The 25,888-nt window shown below is 47.9% G+C and overlaps 1 protein-coding gene across 1 annotated transcript; it reads right to left on the bottom strand.

Annotated features, from left to right (window-relative positions):
• Positions 1-590: 590 nt before the first annotated feature.
• Positions 591-25,888, bottom strand: LOC127542411 (5'-nucleotidase domain-containing protein 2-like). The gene is made up of 14 exons (XM_051967979.1): positions 25,610-25,888; positions 18,476-18,660; positions 17,366-17,440; positions 17,133-17,188; positions 16,508-16,601; positions 15,535-15,663; positions 10,076-10,136; positions 9,488-9,590; positions 9,216-9,317; positions 6,525-6,606; positions 4,910-4,996; positions 4,482-4,622; positions 4,157-4,221; positions 591-3,688 (listed from the first exon to the last, which is right to left on the bottom strand). Exons 1-14 carry the CDS (start codon positions 25,854-25,856, stop codon positions 3,427-3,429), a joined length of 1,689 nt encoding a protein of 562 aa, XP_051823939.1. The 5' UTR covers positions 25,857-25,888; the 3' UTR covers positions 591-3,426.

Genomic DNA, 25,888 nt, shown 5'->3' with positions numbered 1-25,888 from the left:
GAGTAGAGAGACATCGCACTACTTCTCTTACATATGGTTGTTATCCGCATGTCATTGCCTCCATTGGAAGGCAAGTTTGAAGGTGGGTTCCATTTTTGGAGGCCATTCTTTTTGCATCTCCAGCGCTTGCCAAAGTGCCTGGTACTTTACTAGGTGTTTAAGACTCAAGCCACTGGGGGGCGCCACGATGCACAGTGGACCGTGTCTATAGTCAAGAAGACTGGCCTCAAAAACTTAGTAGCTGTGTGTCTCTGGGCAAAGCACTTTCCCCTGTCATACTGCCTGTTTCTCTGTAAGCTGAGCTGGAGAAGGGAAATGGCAAACCACTCCAATCTCTTTGCCAAGAAAACCTCAAACGGGGTCACGGAGAGAGGGCCATGACTGAAGGCGAATTCACGATGCCAATTGATAGCCTTTCTAGAATGTGGTCCCCATAACTTAACATAGCACTTCCGATTCAAAAAGAATACTTCAGAACAATTATCTCCCAGGTCCTTTCCTCTCAATGTGGTTCAAGAACATTTTTGATTTTCTTAATAAACTACTGACCCGTACTGGATGGATGGCCGGCCCCCCAAATACTCAGAATCTCCTTTTATAAAGATTTTTAATCTTCTTTTACACTGTCAAATTGCCCTCCCCCATCCTCTCAAAAAGTCATCCCATATAACAAGAATTTTTTAAAAGAAAAAGCCATCAGCAAAACTAACATAATGAATAAATCGGAAATCAGATCACCTATCTCCCACCTCTGAAATCCAATGGCAGGAGTTGGGGGGGAGGGGGTTTGCAGGAGGCAATTTCTCCCATCTCCTTTGGAGCCAGGCTTAATTTTTTGTATTAAAAAACCGTTTCTGGGGCACATGATTTCATGATTGTTTTCCCTTTTTATGTCACTCTAGTCACCGTATTATGCTTTTGTCTTTCTGGGCTTCTCTGCATCCCATTTACCATTTCTTCAGGCGTCATAACGTTCCATTCCATCCACATCGGTCATCTAGCTATCCCCCAGTTGGCGGACGTGTTTCATTTGCCACTCCCACCAAAGTGCTGCTATATGTATTTTAAGTGTATATGCCTACCAATGGAATCCCTCTTCTAGCTTCTTCGGGCAAATTGCCCGTGCGACTAGCTCGCGTGCCCATCCCCGTAGCCCTGCCTGAAGGCTGCCCGGTTCCAGCCACATTTGTGGCCTCCACTTAAGTACCAATCCCTGGAGAATTGCAAGCTCTTTACAACCCAGCTCCAGTTAACTATCTGAATGTATCCCCCGGTATTCTTCATACACCGAAGGCATGCTACCTCCCACTTCTCTACCTCTACCAAGGTCCTTTACCCACCCATGGGTACTTCCCCTTCCCCTTAAAACACCCAGCATTCAAAGCCGGGCTCAAGGAGCCTCTAGGAGGCACCTTTCCCCACCCTCCTGATGCTAGCATCTACCCTATGCGCCATTATTTTGATTTATGCAAACTTTTAAAAAAGATAAGTGCTCGTGGAGGGTGCTTCCCTCCTGTTGCCGAGGATACGGTGAACCCCTTTGCAAGTTCGGGGGGTCCTCTGCCTCCTTCTTTGGGTCTTCCTCTACCTTCCCCATCACAACCCTCTTTCTGATTCTGGCTCTGTGCCTTCCCTCTCCATCTGAAGAGAAGACCCGCAGAAGTCTACTAGTAATTTCAGGGGGCAAAAGCAGGGACGGGACACGATGGGAGAGATCGTTTTAAAGCAGAGGATGATCTCTACACTGTTGGCAGTGAGCGGAAGGCAAGCGGGTTGGGCTGTTGGAACACCGGCCATGGCGTCAGGCCCAAACCCAACGGACTGGCTCAAGAGCAGGTTGAAAGCTGCCTTTGCTGTTTCTTGCACAGGCTCTCCGTCCCTCCCCTATTTCTACCCGGGGCCGAGAGGATATGTCAGCGGATTGCCCCAGCTCCCCTCCTCAGACCGAAGCCCTGCTCCTGGGTCACCGGGCCCCTCTGCGTACAATGTCTATCTTCTTCCATCAGAACGGAAGCCCACTGTAAACGGGAAGTGGCTCCCTTGTGTTACTGTCCCAGCACTCACCACTTCCCTAGGGACAGATAGAGCCAGCAAGAACATTTGGTCATTCGTTCAGGAAATGGTTCTGGCGAGGAGGAGGTAGAGGAAAGGGCAGATTCAGAAGTGAAGGAGACAGCTCCTTTTTGGTCTGGAGTGGCCAGAGAAGCGGAAGGCTTAGTGAGGGGGCTATGGTCCCCGCCTCTTGGCCTGGCCGCTCCAGCTAGCTGAGGGAAAGAGGGGGCTCAGATGTCGCACGAGGGGAGCCTGCCCCAGGGCTCGAAGCATCAGGGATAGCGTGGGGTCCACCACACTCCACAGACCTCATTAGAGCATTCCGCAGATCCGGACTCCTTTGTGATAGGCCGGTAGAGTGGGCTGAGGGAGGGGAGGGGAGCCTGCAAGGACCTACGAGGCAGGGACTGAGATGAGGGCTGGAGATCCTCGTCCAATCTCTTGGAGGAGGGCAGAGAGAAAGGGGAGCCCCTGCTTCTGGCAAGAGCTCCCGGAGCCTCACGGAGGCGCTCCGTCTGCTTTCCCAAGAGCTCTCCTGTGCAGTTCAATGAGGCTGCAGCTTCTTGGCAAGAGAGAGCAAGGCACGGGGGCCCCTATAGGGCTAGGACAAAGCCTGAGGTTTCCAGGAAGGGGAGAGGGCTGTGAGGAGAGGCCATAGAGATGAAAGAGCCCAAAGCAGCTGGCTTCTTGGCAGGTTCCCGGCCCCTCCTGGGGGAATCCCAAGGCTTTACAAAACCTCCCAGGCCAAGACAGACTCCAACCTTCCCATCCCAAAGACCACCACCCGTTTCCTCCCCTGCCACTCCCCTCAAATTCAATCACTTTCTGCCCTTTCACATTCCCGGGCCTCAGATGCCATCTGGCAAATGAGCAAGGGAGAAAGGGTCCCCAGAGTCCGTCAGGACTGGCCCTCTGAGTTCTAAGATGCTCTGCCACCCTTTTGGTGGGCGTACAGATCCACACTCTAATGCCTTTTCTCTCTCTCTATCTCTCTTGGCTGGGCTTTGTTGCCTGGCCCAGAAAAGCAGATTTCTAACTGGGGGCACCCATCCCTCGAGCTTCGGGGATGGGCTCCTCCCTAGCACCAAAGCAGATAGACCCTTTGAATGCCCATCCGGTGGATGGCATAAATAGGGTCTTGTGGGTCCCTAAGGAGGTCATGCTGGAGAGGCACAAGGGCGACACCTGATGCCAGTGTAACCTCTCCATGGGACGCCCTGGTGATCAGCCCTGTGATCACCCTTTGGCTCCTGACCCCGGAGCCAAGCTAGGGAATGGGAGGGGAACGTGCTCAGACCGGAAGAATCCAGTCTCGCACCGGGCCTTGACTCGTGAGTGGCCCGGCACCCCGGGTGGGAAGCCACCCTCCCCCCCCTAGCGAATGTGGGCCATCTCCTCCAGAAAGGGGGTTTTCATGCAGCCCGTGCAGAGCTGGTCCATCCAGAGGGGGGCCTCGTGCTGCAGAGGAGTGCGCCGGGGAAAGAAGGTGTAACGCAGATCGTAGTTGAGCAGACAGCTGATGGAAGCCATGTAGAGGTCTGAGAAGCGGCAGAGCCGACGAGAGAAGTAGGTGGGGTTGTGGCAGGTTCGAAAGATGCTGCCGAACTGAGGGTTGAACAGATTCTTGGTGACGGCCCTGGGAAAAAGGGGAGGATGTGAGAGCACCCCACGGGGAGGGGGCGGGCAAGGCTTGGGGGCCTGGCTCCAGCCTCACAGATGCAGCCTGGGGGGGGGGGCACCATCTTTCTTTCATCTGTTACAGATCGGACTCTTGACAACACCAAGAAATCGGATGCTGAGGATGGCACCCAAACCTTTGCCATCCCTTTAGGATGTAAGTCTGAGGGCTGAGGTTTCATTTAGGTTTTTTAGGCCCAGCATCCAGTACCACCCAGTGTCTGGTACACTCCTCCCCAGCCGAAGGATGGAGAAAGTGGCGTCGGGGAGACGGGAGGAAGGGCAGGTGTCGGGATGGAAACTGTGTCCCCAAACCGTGCACAACTAGCAGGTCTTGGGAGGAGAGTCACCTCCCACCTTGAGGAAGTCCAGCCTAGTCCCATCCTCCCCCAGCCCCAGCTGCACTGGCCTGGGAGTCTCAACACACCTCATCTCCTGCCTCTCCTTCATCCAGTCCTGGAGCACCTGCTGGGACTCGGCATCTCGAAACATCTGGGCAGCAACCAAAAGGAACACATTCATTTTAAGTCTCACCAATTCCAGAACCCTACGTGCACTGGAGCCCATCAACCTCTGGATGATTTAGAGGGCCCAAAAGGCTGCAGCTAGACAGGAAGGGAGAGGGAGGTCCTAGAAGCCCAAAGGTCATCACAGGAGCCACTTCTGGTTTCCAGCACTTACCGTGGAAACATTTTAAAGTATCACATGCAGTTTCTAGCTCTAGTTCCACCAGTGAGAGAGAGGTCACTAACCTGCATACGTTCCAGGAGGCCAGTGAGGGCCTGCAGCCACGTCAGTGACTGGGAGTACTGCTCTGTGTTGACAATCTTGGTCTCGGTCTCCAGCTCTGGAACAATGGCCCCAGTACGCCAGCCATGGCGAAGCATTAGGTCCTTGGAGAAGGCAGCAACAAGGTAGGGTAAAGAACAGTGTGATGAAGACAGCCAGGGCTTTCCCTTGGTGCCTCTCTGTGCTCAATGAATCTGCCTAGCCGTTTTCCCATAAATCCCTGAAAGGCTGTACACGCAGCTCGTAGTGTGAAGCACCCCGCTTCTTCTGGTTCCCCATGCTCAATGAATCTGCCTAGCAATTTTCCCATAAGCCCCTGAAAGGGGCTGTCCATGCAGCCCGTAGTGTGAAGCCCCCCCTTTCCTTCTTCTGGCTCCCTAAAAAGACTCACTGCCAGATCACTGTAGAGATGGTCACCAAAGTAGAAGACCTTGGATCCTCGCCAACCAGTCAGCCGCAGGAAATCAAATAGGTTTCCCTAGGAATGGAGCAGGAGATCCAGGTTTAGCGAGAGGTCAAAGTCAGAAGGGGAAACAGTTTATAGAAGGATAAAGATGATTCACTGGACAGCACTGTTCTTCCCTGAAACTCACTGTCACTTAACCTCACTCTCAGAACTGTAAGTCCTGGGAACCCTAGTAGTCTGCACTGAAATGAGGGCAGCTCACTTCTTCTTTTTGTTTTGTTTTGTCATTTTACTCTTTTTAAAAATAGTATCTTTCCAAATATATGCAAAGCTAGTTTGCAACATTCACTTCTGCAAAACTTTGTGTTCCAAATTTTTCTCCCTCTCTCAACCCTCCCCAAGATAGCAAGCGATCCCGTATAGAGAAACACGTGCAGTTCCTCTAAACATATTTCTAGTCATCGTGCGGTACAAGAAAAATCAGATCAAAAGCCCAAAAAATGAGAAAAAGCCTAAGCAAACAAAAAGAGAAAAATACTACAGAGTGATTCACATTCAGTCCCAATAGATTTCTTTGGATGTGGATGGCATTGCCTAGCCCAAGTCTACTGGAATTGCCCTGAATCATCTCATTATTGAAAAAAGCCACATCCATCAACAGTTGATCATCATATCATTTTCTTGTAACTGTGTGCAATGTTCTCCTAGTTCTGCTCACTTCTCTCAGCAGCAGTTCCCGTAAGTCTCCTCAGGCTTCTCTGGATTCATCCTGCCGATCATTGCTTAGGGAACAATAATATTCCATAACATTCATATCCATAACTCATTCAGCCATTCTCCAACTGATGGGCATCCACTCAGTTTCTCGTTTCTTGCCACTACAAAAGGCTGTAGCGGTCTGCTAAATCAATCTCTCTCTCCAAATGAGGAGCCTAAGGACCTGAGCATTTAAGCTGTTCTTCCTTCCTGAGCATGTACCCCAGGGGGGAGTGGGCACCTCTTCCATTGGGGCGTATATAAATGTGAAGGGCAAAGGCTGGGTAGAGCCCAAAGGGGTCATTGGAAAAGTGCTCCAAACCTCCACCCGCTTTGAGGACAGCAATGAGTCAGACAATTCCTTGGGACCTTTCTGAAACTCCCAGGCCGGGCCGTTACCAACACTGCATCTGCTACACTGGGGAGCTCCAAGGCTAAAAACCATCATCGGAGGTGACAGAAAAAGATCTGAAACCCTGCGCCTGCTCCACCTGAGGGCCTGCGTCCTGAACACTGGAGATAGTTGCCACTCTTTCCCTCTCTGCCTCCCAAGCCCAACCTGAGTCTTCCCTTTGAGTAGGGCCTGAAGCTATATACCCCAAAGCATCAGTGTGGTAGCCTCTCACTCCCCTGCAGAAATGAGATCCGGTGCCTGTTGGCCCAAGCTAAAGAGCTGGCCAGGAAGAAACCTGAAGCACCTGATGGGAGAAGCCGGCCCCCTGGGCTCCAGCTGGAAGGGAGGCTATGGTGCTTGAGAAATAGAGGTCCCGGCACACCACGCAAGCACATGGCGAGAAGCAGGAGCCCCAATCCAGGCCCCTGGGACCATGGGCATAGGTCTCACCTGCTTGTACACCTGGCCCTTTTCTAGCTTGACGATTTTATCCCACTGAAGGTCTCCATTCTCATCCAAGCGGCGGAAAGGTCTGCCGGAAAGAAAGGAAGCTGCTCAGACACCTGGGGTCTTCCTTTTCCTCCTGGGCTGGGAGGCTCCCCCAGACTAGATGACAACTCCAGAGCTCAGGCCACTGAGCTAGGGGCTGCCCAGTCTCTTATGCCCCTCTCAAAGGCAAAGCACAGTCCTTTCTGAAATTCGTGTTGGAGGGATGCTTCTGCTGGGGGTGGGGAGGGGGGGTAGTTCTGCCAAAGACAGTTGCATTCATTCATGTGCTCGCTACAAAACCCAAGGCCCATGTAGCATTTGGTGAGTTCATGAACATGGTTGGGGTACAGAGGGTTCCAGATGTTGGAAGCAGGTTACATAGAGGAAGCGGGCATGTAAAAGTGAGGAAAGCATATCCCCCCCCCAAAAAAAAAAGGAAATGAAATGCCCTTCCACAGAAATGGTTTATAAATGCTTATGGATGTCAGTGAGCTGTGAGGCTAGTGGCCTGAGTCCACCCTCCCCTTTTATTGAGCTCTGCTATGTCAACTTTGCTCTGGGGGGAAGGGGAGGAGGGGAGAGGGAGAGAGAAAGGGGCAAGAAAGGGAGGGAGAGAGAGAGGGAGGGAGGGAGAGAGACAAAGAGAGATAGAAAGATACACTGAGAGGGGGGACAGAGAGGGAGAGAGAAACAGAGGGAGAGGGAGAGGGAGTGAAATAGAGAGGGAGGGAGGGAGAGAGAGAGAGAAAGAGAGAAAGAAACACAGAGACAGAGAGAGACCGAGAGGGAGACAGAAAGTGAGAGAGTACAAGCCTGAGGCCACAAAGGAAATTCCAGAGTCTGGGAGCGTGGGGCCCTCCCGGCCCTCCCCCAGAAGCACCCCTGCTTTGCTATGTGGATGAGGCAGGAGGCCATCCTTCATTCTTTTTCCCGACACTTAAAAGCAGAGAAGGAACTTCCTTTAGGAATAAGCAGGAGCAGAGGAAGCCATGGAATTTAGATTTAGGATGCTTTTATTTGTCCTCAGCCCAGGGAACATGGGAACCAGGGAAGTTTGGGAGGGTCTCCCAGCTGTATTTAGTCAAATCAATGGGAGGAAGGGCCAAAAACCCAAACAAAGGGCCCCCATGGTTTGGATCAAAAAGATGAGCTGTCTCCAGGCTACATCAGTGCCTGGGCAGGAGCAGCTAAGACTACCTAAGAATCCCTGAGAGATTCCCTAGGGGCCAGAGGGCCCCAGCAGCAAGTGTTCTCAGACGTGCTGCCTTTGAGCAGACTGGGCTCTCTCCTTTATTTTTCAAATCCCCTTCACTGCTCACAACGGATCATCCTGGAAAACTAAGGCAAATGAATAGGGCTCAACAGAGAACAAAAGAATAGCCTACAAGGAAGCCAGAAAAAGACAGACACTTGTGAATATAATTTCTTCTATTACTATCTATGCTTTTTTGAAATGGAAATTTATTGTCATATATTTTGAATCCTTCCTGATGTTCTATTGGGCACATGACAATTGACTTGTTTTGTTCTGTCTTTCAATTTTCTTTTTCTGTCTTTCTTTTTTCTATTCTCATTTTCTTTATTCAATAGTTTCTTATTCTATTTCTCAGTTCAATCAATGTAAAAATAAATTTTTAAAAAGGGAAAGTGGAGTCGGCCTATCAAGGAGAAAGCACATTTAAGCCAAAGCCGGGCTTCTGGAAAACACAAAGTCAAGACCTGAAAGCTCCCAAACAGGAGCTTCTGTCCCTCTAAGGACACCTTCACCCAACTAAGATTTCCAACAAAATAGAATTCCAAGCTGAAGGCTTCGTTTGTAAGGCTAGAGTGGGTCTGGCCCAACTTTATGACGACGTGGCACCCACGCTGCACCATCGCCCTGGTTTTGCAAAGTAGCGATGCCAACTCCCAGCAGGAGGAACAACGTGGAGCTTTTCCGCGGGACTCCCAGAACTGGGGTCACCACTTTGAGCTGGACAAGTCCAGACCAATCTCCAATATTCAGGGAATACAATAGCAACTCAACATACGGTTTCATCTCTACAGCTGGAAAGTTAGAATGAATGAACAAACGAAAGCAAAATCATTTATCATAAACACTTAACTATATACCAGCCGATGCGTTAAGTGCTGATGATACAAATACTAAGCAGGGGAGACGGGCCCTGTGAGCTTCCCTTCTAACAGAGGAGGAGCAAGGAAGTGGGGAGAGGCCCGTATAGTGAGCAACATGGTTTGGCCATGGTCCGGAAGTGACATGGAGGCTGGCTCGAGGCAAGATGAGGCAAAAGCTTCTTCTCTGACAAAATGAAAGTGAAGAACCTCGGAAACCCCATTTGTAGACACTTTAGGTACCTCACTGTGTAGCAGTAAGAATACTAGGCTGAGAGGCAAGAGATCTGGGTTCAAGTCTTAACTCCCACACTGACTAACACGAGCCTTTGGCTGCTTAATGCTCGCCTAAGTCAGCCTCACAGAGAAGTGGTTTGGGAAATCCCAAAGGATTTATGGAATCGTGAATCCTGACTGAAGAAGGAAAAGATGGGCTCCGCCTGCTGGGGCTAGAGTTTATACTGCCTTCCCTCCTTCCCACCATTACACCCCAGGCCACAGGATCAAAGGAGGCTCTCCTCTCCAGCCCCATATACTTACTTGATGCCATCATTAAAGAAATGTGGCTTATCGGCCTGCACGATGACTATATCAAAGAAGTCCCGCCACTCCTTGCCCACCATGTACTTCATGCCTTTGTCACTAGAGAGATAGAGAAAAGGATGGAAGCTCACCCCACAGGGTATTTCATGGCCCTTAGGATACGCTACAATGCTCCGAATCTGTGAGCTGACGTGGGAGTGGGGAAGCAGGGGAAGAGTGTTCTCTGGGCGCCCTCCCCAGCCCCATCCCACCTTTTTGGAGACACTCACACAAAGCTGAAGGGGCTGTTGGTGATGAGAAACAGCTTCTTGCCATTGTCCACCAGGCGGCGCAGGACGGCATAGGTCTCCTCACCGCGAAGTATGTATTTTTCTACCAAACGGACGCAGATACCGATCAATGAGGCTGCTGCATCACCAGTCAGGCACAATCTGGAGCTCTGATCCTAATCTAATCCTAAACTGGGAAGCCCCAGATGCTGGGACACCAAACCTGCAAAAGCCCCCCCATCTCACAAGAGCTCTTTCCCTTAGATCAGCATCTAATCTCTGGAGCAGGGGAGGAAGGAGAGGATGGCCAAGACCGCCAAACCTCTAAGCCCAGAACCGCAAAAAGCAATTATAAAGAGAAACAGCTCTTAATTATATTCCTAAGGAGAAAAAGAACCCATGTGTGCATACACACATGCACGTGGAAGAGTTCCCAGCACCAAAGGGACTGGCGTTTTTTGGTAAGTACAACCAAGGAAATGTGGTCTCTTCTTGCTCCTGCCCTGCCTCTCCCCATGGGCATCCACTCCCCCTCACTCTCAACTTCAATTTCAGAATTTCCCACATAAAATCTGGCTACAAACTCACCCAAATCCTGGAGAATCCATTTGTACATCAGGCCTTTGATGTGGACATCCCTGATGGCGTCCTAAGGCAATAAAGGGAGGAAACTTTAGCTTTAGAAAAGCCCATTAAAAAAAATGAAAACAAAGCACGCCCATTACAAGAAGCAGAGGGATCACAGCTCCCACTTTAGGGAGCGGCCCACGTGGCCAATGGTGTCAGAGGACTCAGGCCAGCTCTTTATCCGCTAGGCCATAATGAGCCTTGAAGGAAAGTACATCTCTACTTTCCAGCCCCATTTCAGATGGCAAATCTGATGGCCTGTTCATGATCACCCCACTCCTTATTCCTAACTCAGTTACTAGTGAGAAGGCAATTCACTTGACAACACGAGTTGAGGCTCTGAGAATGCTCCAGAGTACACAGAGTCAAGCTCAAGATGGGTTCTGGGAGCTCCACCGGCTGCTTCTCCTTAAAGGACTCCTGAAGGGAAGGATCTGAGCACTGGAACACAAACTGAATCAGTGAGATGGTCTGGGGATTCTGCTCAAACTTTTAAAGAGATGAAACAGGGAGGTTCTCAGTTTATACCCTCCTCTGGGAAGAGAGGGGCCAGAAATCATCTGGGGAAAAAGCAACAGTGCATTCACCAGAGACAGGGACAGGGACAAAGACAGACAGAACAGCTTTCACGGTTTCCAATGACATATTCCCAGAGGTTCCCAGAAAGCCTCTGGGCAAGTAAAGAGCTCCCCCCAAAATGAAGGGAAGCAATTGTTTGAATCAGACTCCTCTTGTCACCGGGGATGACAAAAACACTCACCTAAGATGTGAGAGAACAATTTCTTTGGGGCCTCCCAGGGCACAGAGGAAGGGGGTGGAAGGGTTACAAGTGAGAATGTGGGATCTAACAAATACTCATCACCAAACTTCAGGGAGGAAATCCCTTTGGCTCTTGGGTGCTTTCCCACTGGGGCTGTCTGAATTTGGGGAAGTGGGAATTCTTGGGATCTATTCTCAAATTATACTTCAAAAAATGACTGAGGAACTCTCAAAGGGATTTGCTTTAAATGGCTCCCATCTATTGATATTTACCACGTTAGAAAGGAAACACTTTTGTAGCAGAACAAAACTGTTCTGATGTTGAAGACCTCGTGGGGGTTCCTAGACCACACTTGGAGAACCTTCAGGTCCCAAATGGCAAGAGCCCTGGGCTGGAACACCACACCTCCTAACTTTGGTGCATCTCGGTCTCCTTATCTGAAAAAGGAGGGTTTTAAAGCCAATCGCCTCTGAGGTCCCTTTCGGGTTGGAACATGAACAATCCAATGAACCACTGCTCCAGTCTGTGCTCTTCCAAAATATCCTGGGATCTGAAGTCTGGGGGACTTTGGATTCGGCCCAGACTCACCCTGGAAAAGACCCTACTTCTTGGGGCAGCAACAAAACCGGGACTGGTGGGGGGGGCATCAAATTGATTGGAATCAGACAGGCTGCTCTGAGGCCTGGAAGAGAAGGGAGCAGTGGCAGAGGGCACCAAGCCTGGCCACAGCAGCACACGGAGCTAGGGAGAAGAAACACTCCCCACCCCAAAGTCCCCCTCTGCTCCTTCCTAGGCAGAAAACAGTGGAAGCTTTGGCAGAGAGCTGCCGCCTCCCCAAAATGTAACCAGGGTGCGGGATGCCAACATACACAGTCCCAGAATTCCAGGGAATGTTAAATATGTTCCTGGCAGTAAGAAACACCAGTGGAAAAGTACTGGACACAGGGACGAGGAAAGGTAGGGGTGAGAGGAGAGAGAAAAGGAGAGACGAAAGAGACTGGGGGGTGGGAGAGACAGAGAAAGAAAAAGAAAGGAAGGAAAGGGAGGAGAGAGACAGAAAAAGACAAAGAAGGAAAGAGAGAGAGCAAAGGGGAAAGAGAGACAGAGTAAAGGGAGAGAGAGAGAGACAGAGAGAAAGGAAAGGAGGGGAAAGAGACAGAAAGAAAGAGAGGAAAGGGGGAAAGAGAGAAAAGGAGAAGAGATATAGAGAGAAAGGAAGTGGGGGGAGAGAGAGAGGAAAGAGGGAGGAGAGACAGAGAAAAGAAAGGGAAAAAACAGAGAGAGGAAAGGAGGAGAGAGAGAGACAAAGAAAGAGAGAGGAAAGGGGGAAGAGGTAGAAAGAGACAGAGAGGAAAGGGGGAAAGAGAAAGTAGGGGGAGACAGAAAGAGAAGAAAGGGAGAGGGAGACAAAGAGAGTGCGGGACGGGGGAGAGACAAACACAGAGCTAAACACAGATACACAGAGAGACAAAGAAAGAGAGAAAAGAAATGGAAAGAACTAAGAGTCATTCAATTCAGGTGCTCCTCCTACTCTGATGTCCCAACCTGTCCCTCTAGAAAGAGACTCCAGGTCACCTAATCCAGCCTGACTCCATATCTGAGCAAAAATGTCCCAACAAAGTGAGGGCTTCTGCTTGGAAACCTCTGATGAAGGGGAAATCCCCTCAGCCCTTTCCCCCCTTGCTGCTCCTGGTTCTTGTCAACCCAAATCTTGACTTCTAAGTCTTTACACTTGCCATCTTGGCTGGCCCCACCCAATGCTCCTTCCCAGAGAGGTACCAGGCCTAACCCCAGCCTCTGGAGTTGCTCTGCCCACAAAAGCGTAAAGTCCAAGGAGCTCGCCTGGATGAGGAGAGCAGTGACTGGGGAAGTTTTGGGGCTTTGTGTCCTTAGCAACTAGCACATGCATCGGCTCTGGGAATGTCATTCTGTGGGAGGTAGAAGTGGGGAACAAGCACCAAAACCCTCCCGGTGGGAGATTTCAATTCCACACCTCTCCTAGGACCCCTGCAGGGACCCGAGCTCAGCAAAGGCTCTCCAAAGTAGTGGGGCTGTGGGAGAGAAGGCTCGTGGGCCCTTGTCTTGTCTGCTCCCACAGAGTTGTGGGATCATCTTTCTTAAATCTCTTCAGATAGCTCCCCTGCCCAGGTAAGTGATGAGGCTCTAGGGCTAGAGGTGCCTCAGCCCATTCAGGATGTCTTTATTAAGAAATGCTAGGTGCCATCTACATGCACACCCTCTGCCTTTTGGAATCCTGCTTGTTCTGGGAGTGCTGCAGTGATCGGGCTCTCAGGCCTCTGACCTTGCTTTCTGGGAAGGTGAATCTCTCTTGGTGGGGACAGGTTATTCTGTGACTGAATTGTCTTCCCAATATTAACTTCCAATGACAACTTTGTTGGGAAGGTTCCAAGCTCACCAATGACCCAAGAAAACAAGATGGAAACACTGGCTTTCTTTCTGGGAAGTCACCAAGCGCTTGCCTCATTGAGGGGAGGAGCTTTTTAATCAGAGGGGTACAAGGGTGGGAGGGGGACTCCAAAAAGGGCCCCTCTTATCTGGCTTATCTCTTAACCACCACATGGAGCTCATTAGGCAGTAATGCTTCTATGGCCTTCAAAGGCTCAGAGCTTCCTTGCCAGCTGTTTATAAAAGATAAGTGAAAATGGCCTCTGTTCAGGGTCCCTGCTGTCCCTCTAATAGAAGAACAGCTTGTTCTTTTCCAAGTTCAAATGAGGAAAGCTATAGAAAAGTACAAACTTATCCAGCCCTCAGCTACCACTCCGGTGGAAGAGATTTTGTCTCTAAAGGAGGGTAAGACAGAACCTTCCATTTCTCCACCACAAAGGGAGATTAGGGAGGCTGACCCCCTGATCCCCAAATACCCCGCCCCCAATCCTTTTCACAGGCCACATCCCAAAGAGGATCTTGGGCTCTTCAAGAATCAAGAGATACCAAAAACTTCTCCTCTGGCAGAAAAGACCAGCCTCTCTTTCCTTCTGGAAACCATTACCATAAAGAGTAACCTTTATCTTCTAAGAGAAGTGATGTGAAGGAGGGAATATCGAGAAGAGGTTGCAGCTCCAGTAATTCTGGGAGGCCCGATCCTTCCCTCTCCAGACTTTCGTCCTTCTGAGGCACTTTTTCTCACCCTCCATCTTCCCCGTTCTACTGTGAACATCTCAGTCTGGACTCTCACCTCCACTCAGCTGGATGTCTCAATAAGTCTCCTTCATTGCTTCCAGTCTCTTTCCTCCTTTATACCCTATGTACTCCTCCCAAATGAATCCTCCTATTCAAAAATCTGGAAGGGTTCACTACTGACTAATACGAAAAGAAAACAAAAAATCACAGACTTGAGAGCTGTAAGCAACCTTCACAATCTAGTCCTAACCCAAGCCAAAGAAATGAAAGCTCAGAGTTTGAACACTTGAAAGTCTTTGGCCTGGAATTGAAGGCCTCTACAAACGGACCCTCCATGTCTTTCTATATCTATACTTTGGTTCACACTACCGCTAATGGCTGGTGTGCACATCTTCCAAGGCCCAGTCTACCATTCAAATGCCACCTCCTCTAATCAAGGAAGCTTTCCTTGATTTCCTTGCCAGAAGTCTTCCCTCCTTCCTCAACAGTTCTTTGCTGCTTTCCATGGTCCTCGGGTGGCCATTACCCGAACCCCGATCATGTACTGCCTCAGCCCCTCGGCCTTCTCAGTTTGGGGATTGGCCCTGACATCTTTGCACACGGCACCTCCAATACAGCATTCACTGGTGCTTGGAGGAATGTGGAAACACTTCATTCCTCTCCCCTCACCTCAGCCGGTCACTGCATTCATTCTCCCTTCCTTTCCAACCTCATGGGCACCGTCCAAATTCAGGGTCATCAGCACCATCATTCAGGCCAGACTGGTCTAACAACCTCAAGGTGGGCTCTCCCATTAAGCATCCTGGGCCATAGGAGGACCTTCCTAAAACCACACTTAGCAGGTAATGACTTTGCTGACTTCTTCCCCCTACTCAAGTAAACTCTAAATTCATTAACTTCTCTCCAATCAGTCTCTTACACAAACCAACGTCTTGGACTAGTCACCATCTTCACTACTCTGGCCCTCACACTGCCTTCCATATATATTCTGGGCTTTCCTTTGAGGTTCTCCCTCCCAGAAGGCTTCAGCAAACACTCTGGCCCTTATGATTATTCCATCTTTTGAATGTCTAGTGCACTTACTTTCTATATCGTAGCTCCAGCACTTAGAATAGACAACTTAGGAAATAACAAAAAAGGAAAATAAAATACAAGAAGCAACAATACGATCTCTCCAACAGGATGCTCCACCTTCAAAGCTGAGGAGCCACAGATGCTCAATCATGTGACAGTAGGGCATTCTCCTGGTAGCCAGGTGCTACAGAGAAGCAAGTCATTACTCTCTCTGAGCTCTTGCCTCTAGGCCCCACCCCAGTGATTGCTGGAAAAGAGACCTCATTCCACTGGTAGCAGTGAAATGACTGGAGGCTGAGGATCCAAAGCGTTCAACAGCTGAGGGTTTGTCTTTGGCTCACGTGGAACGGACGGAGCCCCAATCTCTCCGAGCTTGCTCAAGAGCGAGGCAGGCTGGAAACCCCCCAGGGAAGAAGACAGGTGTGCAGAAAGAAGCATTAATTACCGTGACATCCTTATAAAGGTGGATAGGGTCATAATCGATATCATTGGAAATGAAGAAGTCGTTGGCCACTGCAAGGAGGGTCATCTCAGGAAGGGAAAAGATGTCCATGAATTGCTTTACTGCTGGTCCCTGAGAGAGCCAGGACAAGAAGAGAAGGTAAGGTATTTGGAGGAATAGGTGTTGAGTATCTTGCACTACAGCCCTGGCAAAGAAACAGAGCCACAGCTCGGGACTCCCTGTATCAACAGATCCAGGTAGGTGGCTTCCTTGACAATTGCCCATTCACCTCTCTGACCCCCAAAGCTCCAGAAATGACCATAAGTTCCAGCCCATCCAGTCTCTAAAATCCCTGTTTTTGAGGTTGCTGAGTCAGTCAATGATGGACGTATACTAGGCTCCCCTCACCACGGGCATCACCCCCACCCCCCAAAGATTTTTCAGCTAATAAAGATGGATTCAAATTTCTTTCTCACAAAGTGGGATGGCAGACACCAGCGGGGGTGTGCACAGGGGAGGGTGGTCTCCAGACCTGTCTGCCTGTCTTTAAGCAGCATGAACATCACCAACAAGGTATAGGCTTTCTAAACTCTAAGCTACTTTAAAGGTCCAGGGAGACGAGACTTACAGGAATAAGATTCCCTTGAGAAAGAGGCTTGACTAGGAAGCATCAGAACCAGATCTGTGATGTAACAAAGAGCACTAGCTTTGGAAGCGGGAGAGGAGGTTTCAAATCTTGACCTCTCTGAGGAAAGGTGAGCAAGAAGATAACTAACACCTGGTGTAAAGGCTTATGGGAAGGACAACAGTTGGGGAAAGTTCCAGTCATTACATTGTTCAGTTACCAAAGGCCAGGGATGAGTGAGCCAAGAGTGATCATGAAAGCTAATTTCTACTGCCCCACTCACATGCTTTCCCTTTGGTTATTACTAGACTTGCCCCCAGGAGAGGGAGCCTCAAGTCTCTGTCTACTCACCTTGCCGTAGAATCCGCTAACCTGGTGGAGGGGAATGTGGTGTGTGCCTTGATACAACTCAGTCACTTCTTCATCCGGGACTGGCTTGAGGCCCCTAGGAGAGATGAAAAAGAACAAACCATGACAGAAAAGGTAAGCACACAAGCAGAGGCTAGTTGAAAGAATGGGACCCTTCCAGATGCAGATCTGCAAACCTCTAATTAACGCTCAACGCGTCTCCGGTCCCTGGTGTTCTAATGGGGGCATGTCCGAGAATTAGGGAAATCAAGCCACACTGGGGAGAAAATTCTGGTCAAAAGTCATCACCCATTCCCAGGATAAAATGCCCCAAACCAACCCACTGTGTTGGCAGCAAAGGGAAATGCACTTCTGTCAGCTTTAACTGATTCCTCTGTCTATGGGCCCTGGGCTCTCCTATATGGAAGGCAAGTGGATAATAGAGTGAGTGAACGGGAGCTAACCCACACTAGTATCTCAAAGTCTCTAAGACAAAACTCTCATCCAAGAGACAATGACTACATTTTCATGGACTCACTTTTCTAGATTTGTTTTTGCCATTTGGCAAAATTTCTTAGCCACTGTTGTGTCTACTTCCCTCCCCCCTGCCAATTCCAGAAAGTCTTACCTATATACAGTGCCCAGTTGGATGTAATGGAAGGCATCGATCTTCATCAGTAAACCCTGAAAAGCCCAGTGGGAAGAGATTCAATAAATCCATGGAAAAAGCACCAAAAGAATTTTCTGAGAGGTCATTCTCATCTAGACACTTTTTGGAGGGGAGAGAAGGAGGAAAAGCTGGCAAGTGGTACACCCCAATTCCCACTAAGGTACTTGACCAGAGAAATCAGAGGGACTTACCTTGGGGATGTCATAATGCAATCCTCGGATGGCAAAGTTTGGTAGGTAGTCATATTTACGGATCCCTTCTGGATACTACAAAGGGAAAAGAAGGGAATAATTATCTGCAAAAGGAAAGGCAATGGAGGAGGGATGAGGAGGCACTGCTCCAATATCAGTCTCCAAAAATGGCACCTCAAGCCAAGCTCTATCTAGTCTCAGTTCAAAGACATGGGGCCCTCAGCAGCACGTCAGCCATGACTAAGGATAGTTGATACTTTCTGCTTTGTAGTCTTCGTCTGAGTTCTAGAAATCGAAGCTGAGGAGGCAGTAGGGAAAACAACCAAAATGAAAAGCATTTGCCCTCTGAAAATTTCCATAAGAGAAAGTACCAAAATCACTTTACAGTTCAATAGTTAAACCTCTTCTTAGACTTGAGGCCATCAGTTGTTTTAGAAGATGACAGTGTTGATGTCAGAAGTACACACACACACACACACACACACACACACTCCCTCACACACTCCCCACCCCTATTTTTCAGATGAAGAAACTGAAGCTCAGGGAATTCAAAGTGATCTGCTGGGTGTGAAACAAACCAATGTCAGAGCTGGGATTTGCACCCAGGTCTCCTAATATCTACTTCTTCGGCACCACAAATGTGTAAGTAGCCCATATGGCTCCTGAGAACAATTCTACAAAAGTTCCTTTTGCTTCTATTTAGGGAGATTTAAATAACCTCCTCCCTTCCCTGTACCCCTCAAAATCAAACCAAACTAGGCAACTGGCCCAACACAAATTTTGTCATCAGGCTGGATGGCACCTTAAAAATCAATTTAATTCTAAAGAGTAGACAACATGTTCTTCTTTTTTTATGTTTTCTTTCTTTTTATGGTATTTTATTTTTCCAAATACATGGAAAGATAGTTTTCAACGATTCACCTTGGCACAACCTTGGGTTCCAAATTTTTCTCCCTCTTACCCCTCCCTTCTCCCTCCCCAAGATAGCAAGCGATCTGATATAGATTAAACACAACAGGTTATTTATTAATCACCACACATGCTTTGCTACTTCCCAAATGGGGCAGTGAGGGCCAGGCCAATGACTAGGTGGGAAAAGTCCTCCCTTACCTTATACTGTTCCACCAAGATGTCCCTGGCAGTGTTGTAAATCATCGAATGTAGGGAGTTGGAATACAGAGCCAGAGTGTAATCATAGTCAAAACCATAGATCTCAATGTCAGCCAGACACACTTCATTGTTGGCGTAGATGGTGGAAGGGTTCAGAAGATTGCACACGCCAGGGGGGAGCAGATCTGAAAGTCCAAAATATGGGATAGACAGGAGAATTTAGTGGCCAAGAGGGCATACCCAATCCTGAGTCATGGTAGAAGGTGACAGCAGAGAGCGAGCAAGTGGGGCGACAAATACTTTGGGGTTTGCTCCTAGGACCTAGCAAAATAAACTGCTAAGTAATGAATGGATTAGTAAATCTTAGGCATTTCTAACTGCATAGCCCTAAGTTCTACCAGAGGCTTCACTTTTCTCTCTAAGGCTCCTTGTAGCCCTAAAACTCAACACTTCACAGTAGTACAATATTTTTCAAGTAAGCGGTGCCCCATGTGCCTTTAGTTCTTGTTGAATGGGAAAAAAAACGAGGTGACGTTCACGGCACAAAGTTAAGTCTTCAGTGCCGAGACGTAAGAGGTTGAAGTAAGCTGCCCAACAACTAATTAACTGCAGAGTGGAAGGGACTCCAATCACGGCAGTACCATCACTGGACATCTGGCTTCCCAAGCATTTGTATCACACTCTGCAAGTTCACAACATTTCTTAACACAATATCCTATCATGCGATTCCTAAGGTCTAGCAGTGCGAACTCACCCAATCCTCTCATCTTTTGTTAAAAATTCCTGCAACCTGAAAATCCAATGCGTTTTGTACTGGTACCCACTTTCTGGAAAGTTTCTTCTTGATGGAAACTGACACTGCCTCATTCCTAGAGTGAATAACTTCTCCCTATCCTCTTCTTTTAAGCCTCAGAGAAACAGCAGTTTGATACAAACACAGCCTTTCAGGAGAGCCAACATTGAGATAGACAGACAGCAAGAACCAGGAGGAATCAGAGAAACAATTGTCCTCAACAAAAAGTCACCCCTGGCTTTCTCCGTCATCCCTCACCCCAAACACTTCCTGTAAGAGTGCTTAAGGGCTATTCACTTTCTTTATAGTGAAGATAGAATGTCAGCTGTTTGCCGGCCAGTTTTGTATTTGATTTATCTGGGAAAAAACCACAGTTCCTAAATATTAAACATGTAATCGGATATTCTTCCTGAAATATTTTCAGGACCCACAGTTAGCAGCTAAACTCAAAACAGGCAAATTCCCTATTTTTACTGATTCAAACTAGACTGGTGAGTGATTCTAGTCTCAACATGAATCTGAGATACTCCCACTTTTGCCACAGAACTCAGAGAAGAACCCCAAGATGGAGGTATTTGGACACTCGGATTCTTTCAGTAAGGAAATCATTAAGTCATTTCTAACTGATCTGCTTGCAAAGTGACTCCCTGTGGTTTCTCCATCTGCAAGCCTGCAGTCTGAATTCCCTGAAGCTTGTGCAGAGTGAGGAGGCAGTGAAGCCTCTCAGTCAAGAAGGCCAAACCACGGAACGGTCTCTCAAGAGTGGGTAGGAGAAATTTCTGGAAGCATTCCTAATTCTCCTTCTCTGTGGGCCTTCTTCCACTCCTTTCCCTCTCTAAAACAGAGTTGGAGCCAGAGAGACTGGAGTTAGGGTCAGACTGAAGACAAACAAAGAAGGAAAGGACTCTGCTCCTCTACCTCAGATCTGCTGATGACAGCAAGCATGTATATTCTTTAATTATTCTCATATACATTATATGCTTATTTTTGAGAAATATATTCAGCTTATCTGGTCAATCCCTTGCATTAAGGGGCTCTCCTTTGTCTAGGGCCCTCAAGAAATTAAGTTCCAGTGAATAGAATTTCAAAACTAACTTGGATCCTAGATGCCCAAACATATGGTGGCCCTAAATAAGAGGCAGCATCAGGCACCCCAAAGCCCAGCAGAAAGGTAGAGCCATCAGTCAACTGCCGATTACTCAAGATGGGGGAGAGCTATGATAGCCCCACTAGGAAGAAGTGATCCGAAGGAAGGCCTTTTCCTTTCAGTCTCTACTCGCAAAACAAGCAAAGTGAGCTTGAGTCAAGTCACTTAACTCTTCTTCTTGCCCTGAATTTCTTTCCCAGGAAAATGAGGGTGCTAGAACAGACTATCTTCAAAGGCCCTTGTGGTGGCAGAGAGGGTATTATCCAATTCCAACTAGATTCTCAGCCTCCATTGCCAAACCTAGAGCTTTATGTAGTTACAACCATGGTAAATCAATTCATTGTGCTAGGATTTATTGACCTGCTTAGCTCATACCTTTCTCTTCCCCCAGGGTGCGATAAAAAGTCACTATATTAAAAAAAAATTAGATAAGACAGTTGGCAGCATAGCAGATTTGTTGGAAACATCAGGAAGTCCTGGGTTCAATTAATGCCTCTTGTCTCATGCCGGCCCTGTAACTCTGAGGTAGTCATTTTACTTTTCTGAGACTGAAGACAGAAGCAGATCATTGTCCTGCATTGGTATGAGGGATTCCTTACTAGAAGTTGACAAAAGGGCCAAATTCAGCCACAGTCTTTTTTTTGTTTTTTTAATAATGATTTTATAACTTTTTGATAAAATAAATAAGTAAAATAAAATAAATATAAATATATTAAATTTTATTTACAAATGTAAAAACTGGGCTGTACCAAAAGCAGCAGCGGGCCAAAATTGGGCCCCAGTTTTGTTGTACTCTACATACCAATAAAAAAAGAAAAAGTTGTTAAAAAAAGATCTGTCAATCATTTTCAACTGAGAATAGGAAAATGAATCTCTATGGCTTCTTTCAAAATGGGTCTTTCTTCTTATTTATAGAATTAAATGCACTTTTCCTATTGTATTGAGTCAAAGACATTGTTCTTCATTGTTTGACCTGTCTCCATCTTTGGAACATGTGCTGGTGGGCATGTGTTAGAGAGAAAGGAAATAGAGATTTCATTTTGAAGTTTGAAGTTTTCCTGAAATATCTTACTTCTCAATTAGGAAAGTTGTGGGTAAGGGTGTAGGGTTCTCTCTACTTGAGTGAAAACCAATGAGCAGTTTGTTCCACCAGCCTACAGCAAAATGCCTGAGAGAACAAGCTCCTATTTTTCCCCCTAATCTGCTTTCCAAAACACTTGGTCAGATGCCAGTACAAAGCCCACACAACTAACTTCTTACGAGAGGATCATTCTGAAGCCCTCCCAGTAGGGTTCAGAATGTTCTCAAAGTTGAGCAGCAAGAAGCCTCCAGCTCAGAAAACTGCCAATGGAGTGCAGCCACTCTGGCTTTCTTCTGTATTTTCGTCTCCTACACCCATGGGCTGTCAAAGCACACGGAAGCAAAAGAGAGAAGACCTTTGGTGGAAATAGAACGGATCAATTAAGTCAGAACTTTTTGGATGTCATGCCTCTCCCTCCTTGGGAAGGCAGAGTAGGATTGCAAAGGGAACCAATTTTACTGAAACACAATTAAAAAAATATTTTAAAAACAAGTTTCTGGAGCCTAGGTTAAGAACTCCTGAAGGAGAAGGCAGTATTGTCAGGGTGCTGGAGAAACCTGGGCTCCAGACTCAGCCTTCCCTGCCAATTATTAGGAAATACAGAACAAGACTGAGTTTATAGATTATTTCAAAGATATTAATTAGAGACTATTTCAAAATCTTTCAGAGCTTCAGTTTTCCCATCTGTCAAATGAAGATGATGCCATAGTGCTCACCCACAGGGCAACGTCAAGGAACAAGTAGGTTTTAGCATGTTCCCAACTCAGAATTGTATAGATCTCACCAAAGCCAAACAATATTTTCATCGAGTACGCTCCAGTTGGCTGAGCACTTTGCCTGCAGTATTTCATTTGTGCCTTAGTGAGATGGGCTGATTTCTTGAGCATTTGACACTGCAGACCCCCTCTCTTCTCTTGCTCTCTTCCCTCCTCTCCGGCCATTCCTCATCACTCTTTCTTTTATTATTAGGAATGGCTTAGCCACCCTTGCACAACTATCCCCAGCATTCTCTTGTGGGCCTTCTCTTTCCTCTCCTTATATCTTCTCTCTTCGATCTCAGCACCTCCCCTGGATCTACTTACTTCTAATAGATGAGTCCCAGATCAAATTAACCAACTTTAATCTCTTGAAGTCACATCAAGTGCTTAGATCTCCAAGTGATCTCCTTTGGGTAGCTCAAATTCAATATGTCCCTGACCAGAGCTACTTTCCCCCTAGGACTCTTCCCAAGTCATCCAGGTTTAAAGGTATGTATGCATCTTCAATTGGTCAGCCTCCTTCACCCCTCTTTTTCAGTCAGTTTCTAAGTCTTGTCAATTCAGCCTCCACAACATGACATCTGTTCCGTTCTCTCTTCCATGGCCAGGGTCCTCGTTAAGGCCATTAGCCCCAATGGACTACTGCATCTAGGCTGTCCTTTGATCACTTCATCTCCCATACAGCTAGCCAAATGATATTCCTAAAGCACATGTGTAACCTGTGATGTTATCCCTCTGCCAACTTCAGTGGCTCCCTGTTGCTTCTAGGATCAAACACAAATTTCTTGATCGGATTTTTCCAAACTGTTTACAATCACATTCCTGGATACCTTTTCGGGCTTCTCACATTCCTCTCCTTAACATCCTGGACATTCTAGTCAGCCACAAACAACACTCCATTTCCTGCTCTGACTTTCACAGGCTAGACCCTAAACAGTCTCCCTGAAAACTCCCTCCTTGCCTGTTTCGTGGAATCCCTGATCAGTCTTCACAGCAAAGCTCAAGTGCCACCTCCTACAGGGAGAGATGAAGTGATCTGTCCAGTGTCATTTAGTGTCTGAGGCAGGATTTGTATTCAGCTCTTCCTGTTTCCAAACCCGATATCCTACTCACTATGTTATCTAATCCTTTCCTTTTCTTCTCCAGAAATTGCTTTGAATTTTTTTTGTGTGTATATGCTATTTTTCTCCAACAAAACTTAAGCTCCTTGAGGGTAGCTACTGTTTTTTGTCGTTGATGTGAATCAGTGATTACACATGTGACTAGCACATGGTAGGGACTTAATAAATGCTTGGTGTTGTAACAGTGGTAGGTGCTAGTTATTCTACTCATTTTATAGTTGAGAAAATTGAGCTTTAGAGGTAGAGTAAGTTACTTGTTCAAGGCCACACACTTCCTAAGTGACAGAAGTGGGGTATGAAGCTAAGCCTTTTCTGCCTCTAAGTCCATCGTGCAGCAAGGTCAAAGGAGCACTAATGGCCAAGTTTGTGTTCCCCCTGGTAGCTACACAATGTCCAAAGAACTACACAAGGATCAGAAGGCAAGGGGAAACTCATTGGCATATTTAAGTCCTGGGACGAGGGAGGAAGGCTTAAATTCCCTCTCATAGGATTGGTGTGAGGATCACAGAACTATCGAGTACTTAGGGCTTGGAAGTGCTTGAGTGTTGTGAGTGGTTGTTATTATGGGGCCTGCTATTTCAATGGTTAAAAACAGGCTCAAGAGTTATCAGTTCTTTTCTTTCAATGCAGCCACATTATAAGGCCTTCTCCCCACAGACCTCTCCACTGCCCCCCACAAAGATGCAGAAAAGATCTAAAAATACTAACAGACTCAAGATTGGTACAATCTACATGGTTTAAATCCTGCACAAATATCCAGGATCCTGAGGATGAATTTCAGAATATTTTGGGTGCTATGAACAACTAAGTAAAAAGTAGGTATATTATGAACAGAAAATTGTAAGGTAAAAACTTTCTTAAAAAGTAAGATTATTTGCTTTTATCTGTTTTAGCTGACTCAGGTGGAAATTCTGTTCTGACTTTATTTACCAAGCCTTTCTCTAAAACAAACAACCTAAATCATCAGGGAAAAAATAAAAAGTAAATAAAGATGGGCTGGAAAGGCAAAATCTTTCAGTGCTGTGATGATTCAGGGATTCATCTCCTTCAGGAGAAAAATAAGCTTTCACACTTCCAGGCAGTTTCCAGAGTTTCCTGCTCCAACAACAAGGTAACTAGTGGTTTACTCTGTCTCACATATTCCTCTGGTTGCCAAGTCAACCTCAAAGAACCAAACCTCAAAGAGGCTTTAGAATTATATATACTAGGAGAGGTGCTGAGGAATGCTTCCCGAAGTACATTCAGGAGTCTTCTTTGTGGGAGGTCTATCTGATTCACTTTTCAATGCGATTATATGTTTAATAAATGCTCACTGATTGTGTGGTGAGAGAAGACAGAAGCCCCAGCCTTCAAATGCTATTTGTGGACCCTAAATTTGAAAGCAGATCAGTTTATTCTAGCTTCATCAACTGTCATTTCAGAGGATGCGATGTGTCCAAACCTGGATACTCCACAAGAATTTAGTTCCCTCTAGCTCATTCTGAACCGAAGAAATTACACAGGGGGAAAGAACAACCCCAACCCCAACTCCATTCAACAAGGACAGCTTAACCAGAGCAATATACCTCCCCAAGGGCATATCCACTGGGTGCTACTGGATGCAGGCTCATAGCCAGTATTTCCTGACTCGTGTTGTAGAGAAAAAAAAGAGGGCAGGTGGGTTTCTTGGTGCTGGGGAGCAGAGCCAAGGTGTGTTTGACTTCCTACAGAAAAAGGCAGGAATGGGGAGAAGGATGTGGGGGCACTGGCTCCTTTTCCATCACTTGCTATCTGTGGGTAACCTAGACCAAAGCGGGCTGCCTCTCCTGGGCCTAGAGGGGTCAAAGGTCACACTCCAGCTCTAAGTCTCTGCCCCTGTAAGCCGATCATGGGGAGGGGGAGGGGAGGGGGAGGGGAGGGGGACACGGTTTGCAATAGCCAATGAAGTCACAGCTCCCCCCTCCCCGGAATCAATGGGGAGGGGTTCCAAGGACCAAGGCTTTCTCTTTGTACAGGACTAGACTGGAAACAAGGAAGGAGTGGAGGAAGGTCCCCGGGGGCCAGGCCTGGGCGGTGGGAATGTCACTCGAGCCCTTCTCCCCCTACAGAAGTCCTACTTTGTTTGGCTGGGGGGAGGGGGAGAAGAAAGGAAAGAAGGGAGAGAAGGGGGGGTCGGAGGGGCAAAAGAGGAGGCGAGAAGGGGGAGAAGAGGGAAGCAGGGGAGTGCAGGGGGAGGCCCCGCGCCCCACGCTCACCCTGGACCAGGCGTTTCATCTCGTTGTAGCGCGCCCACAGGAAGCTCTTGTTGTCCAGCCGGGAGCCGGCGGGCGGGGGGGCGACCCGCTGCGATTGCTCTGCGGCTTTGAGGGGCCGGCGGCGGCCTTGAGGCTCGGTGCCCCCCGCGGCCGACCCCCCGGCCCCAGCGCAAGTCCCCCCAGCCCCGCAGCGGGCGCTGAACGCTGCGCGCACCCCAAACCGGCCCCACAGAGGAACCGCGGCCATGACGCCCGCTCACCCAGGCCAGCCGCACGGAG

Source organism: Antechinus flavipes, chromosome X, assembly GCF_016432865.1.
Source record: "Antechinus flavipes isolate AdamAnt ecotype Samford, QLD, Australia chromosome X, AdamAnt_v2, whole genome shotgun sequence".
NCBI lineage: Eukaryota > Metazoa > Chordata > Mammalia > Dasyuromorphia > Dasyuridae > Antechinus > Antechinus flavipes.
The sequence above is the reverse complement of the archived record's forward strand: the minus strand, read 5'-3'. Positions and strand labels throughout refer to the sequence as shown.

What these genes read in the sequence shown, in the direction of transcription:
- LOC127542411 (XM_051967979.1), bottom strand. Translation starts at nt 25,856, where the DNA reads ATGGCCGCGGTTCCTCTGTGGGGCCGGTTTGGGGTGCGCGCAGCGTTC. An exon ending in TCTTGGTGGAACAGTATAAG is followed by an intron (nt 17,441 to 18,475) that starts GTAAGGGAGGAC and finishes TTCCCTTTGTAG; the next exon opens with TATCCAGAAGGGATCCGTAA. An exon ending in TTAGCGGATTCTACGGCAAG is followed by an intron (nt 15,664 to 16,507) that starts GTGAGTAGACAG and finishes TGGCTCTCTCAG; the next exon opens with GGACCAGCAGTAAAGCAATT.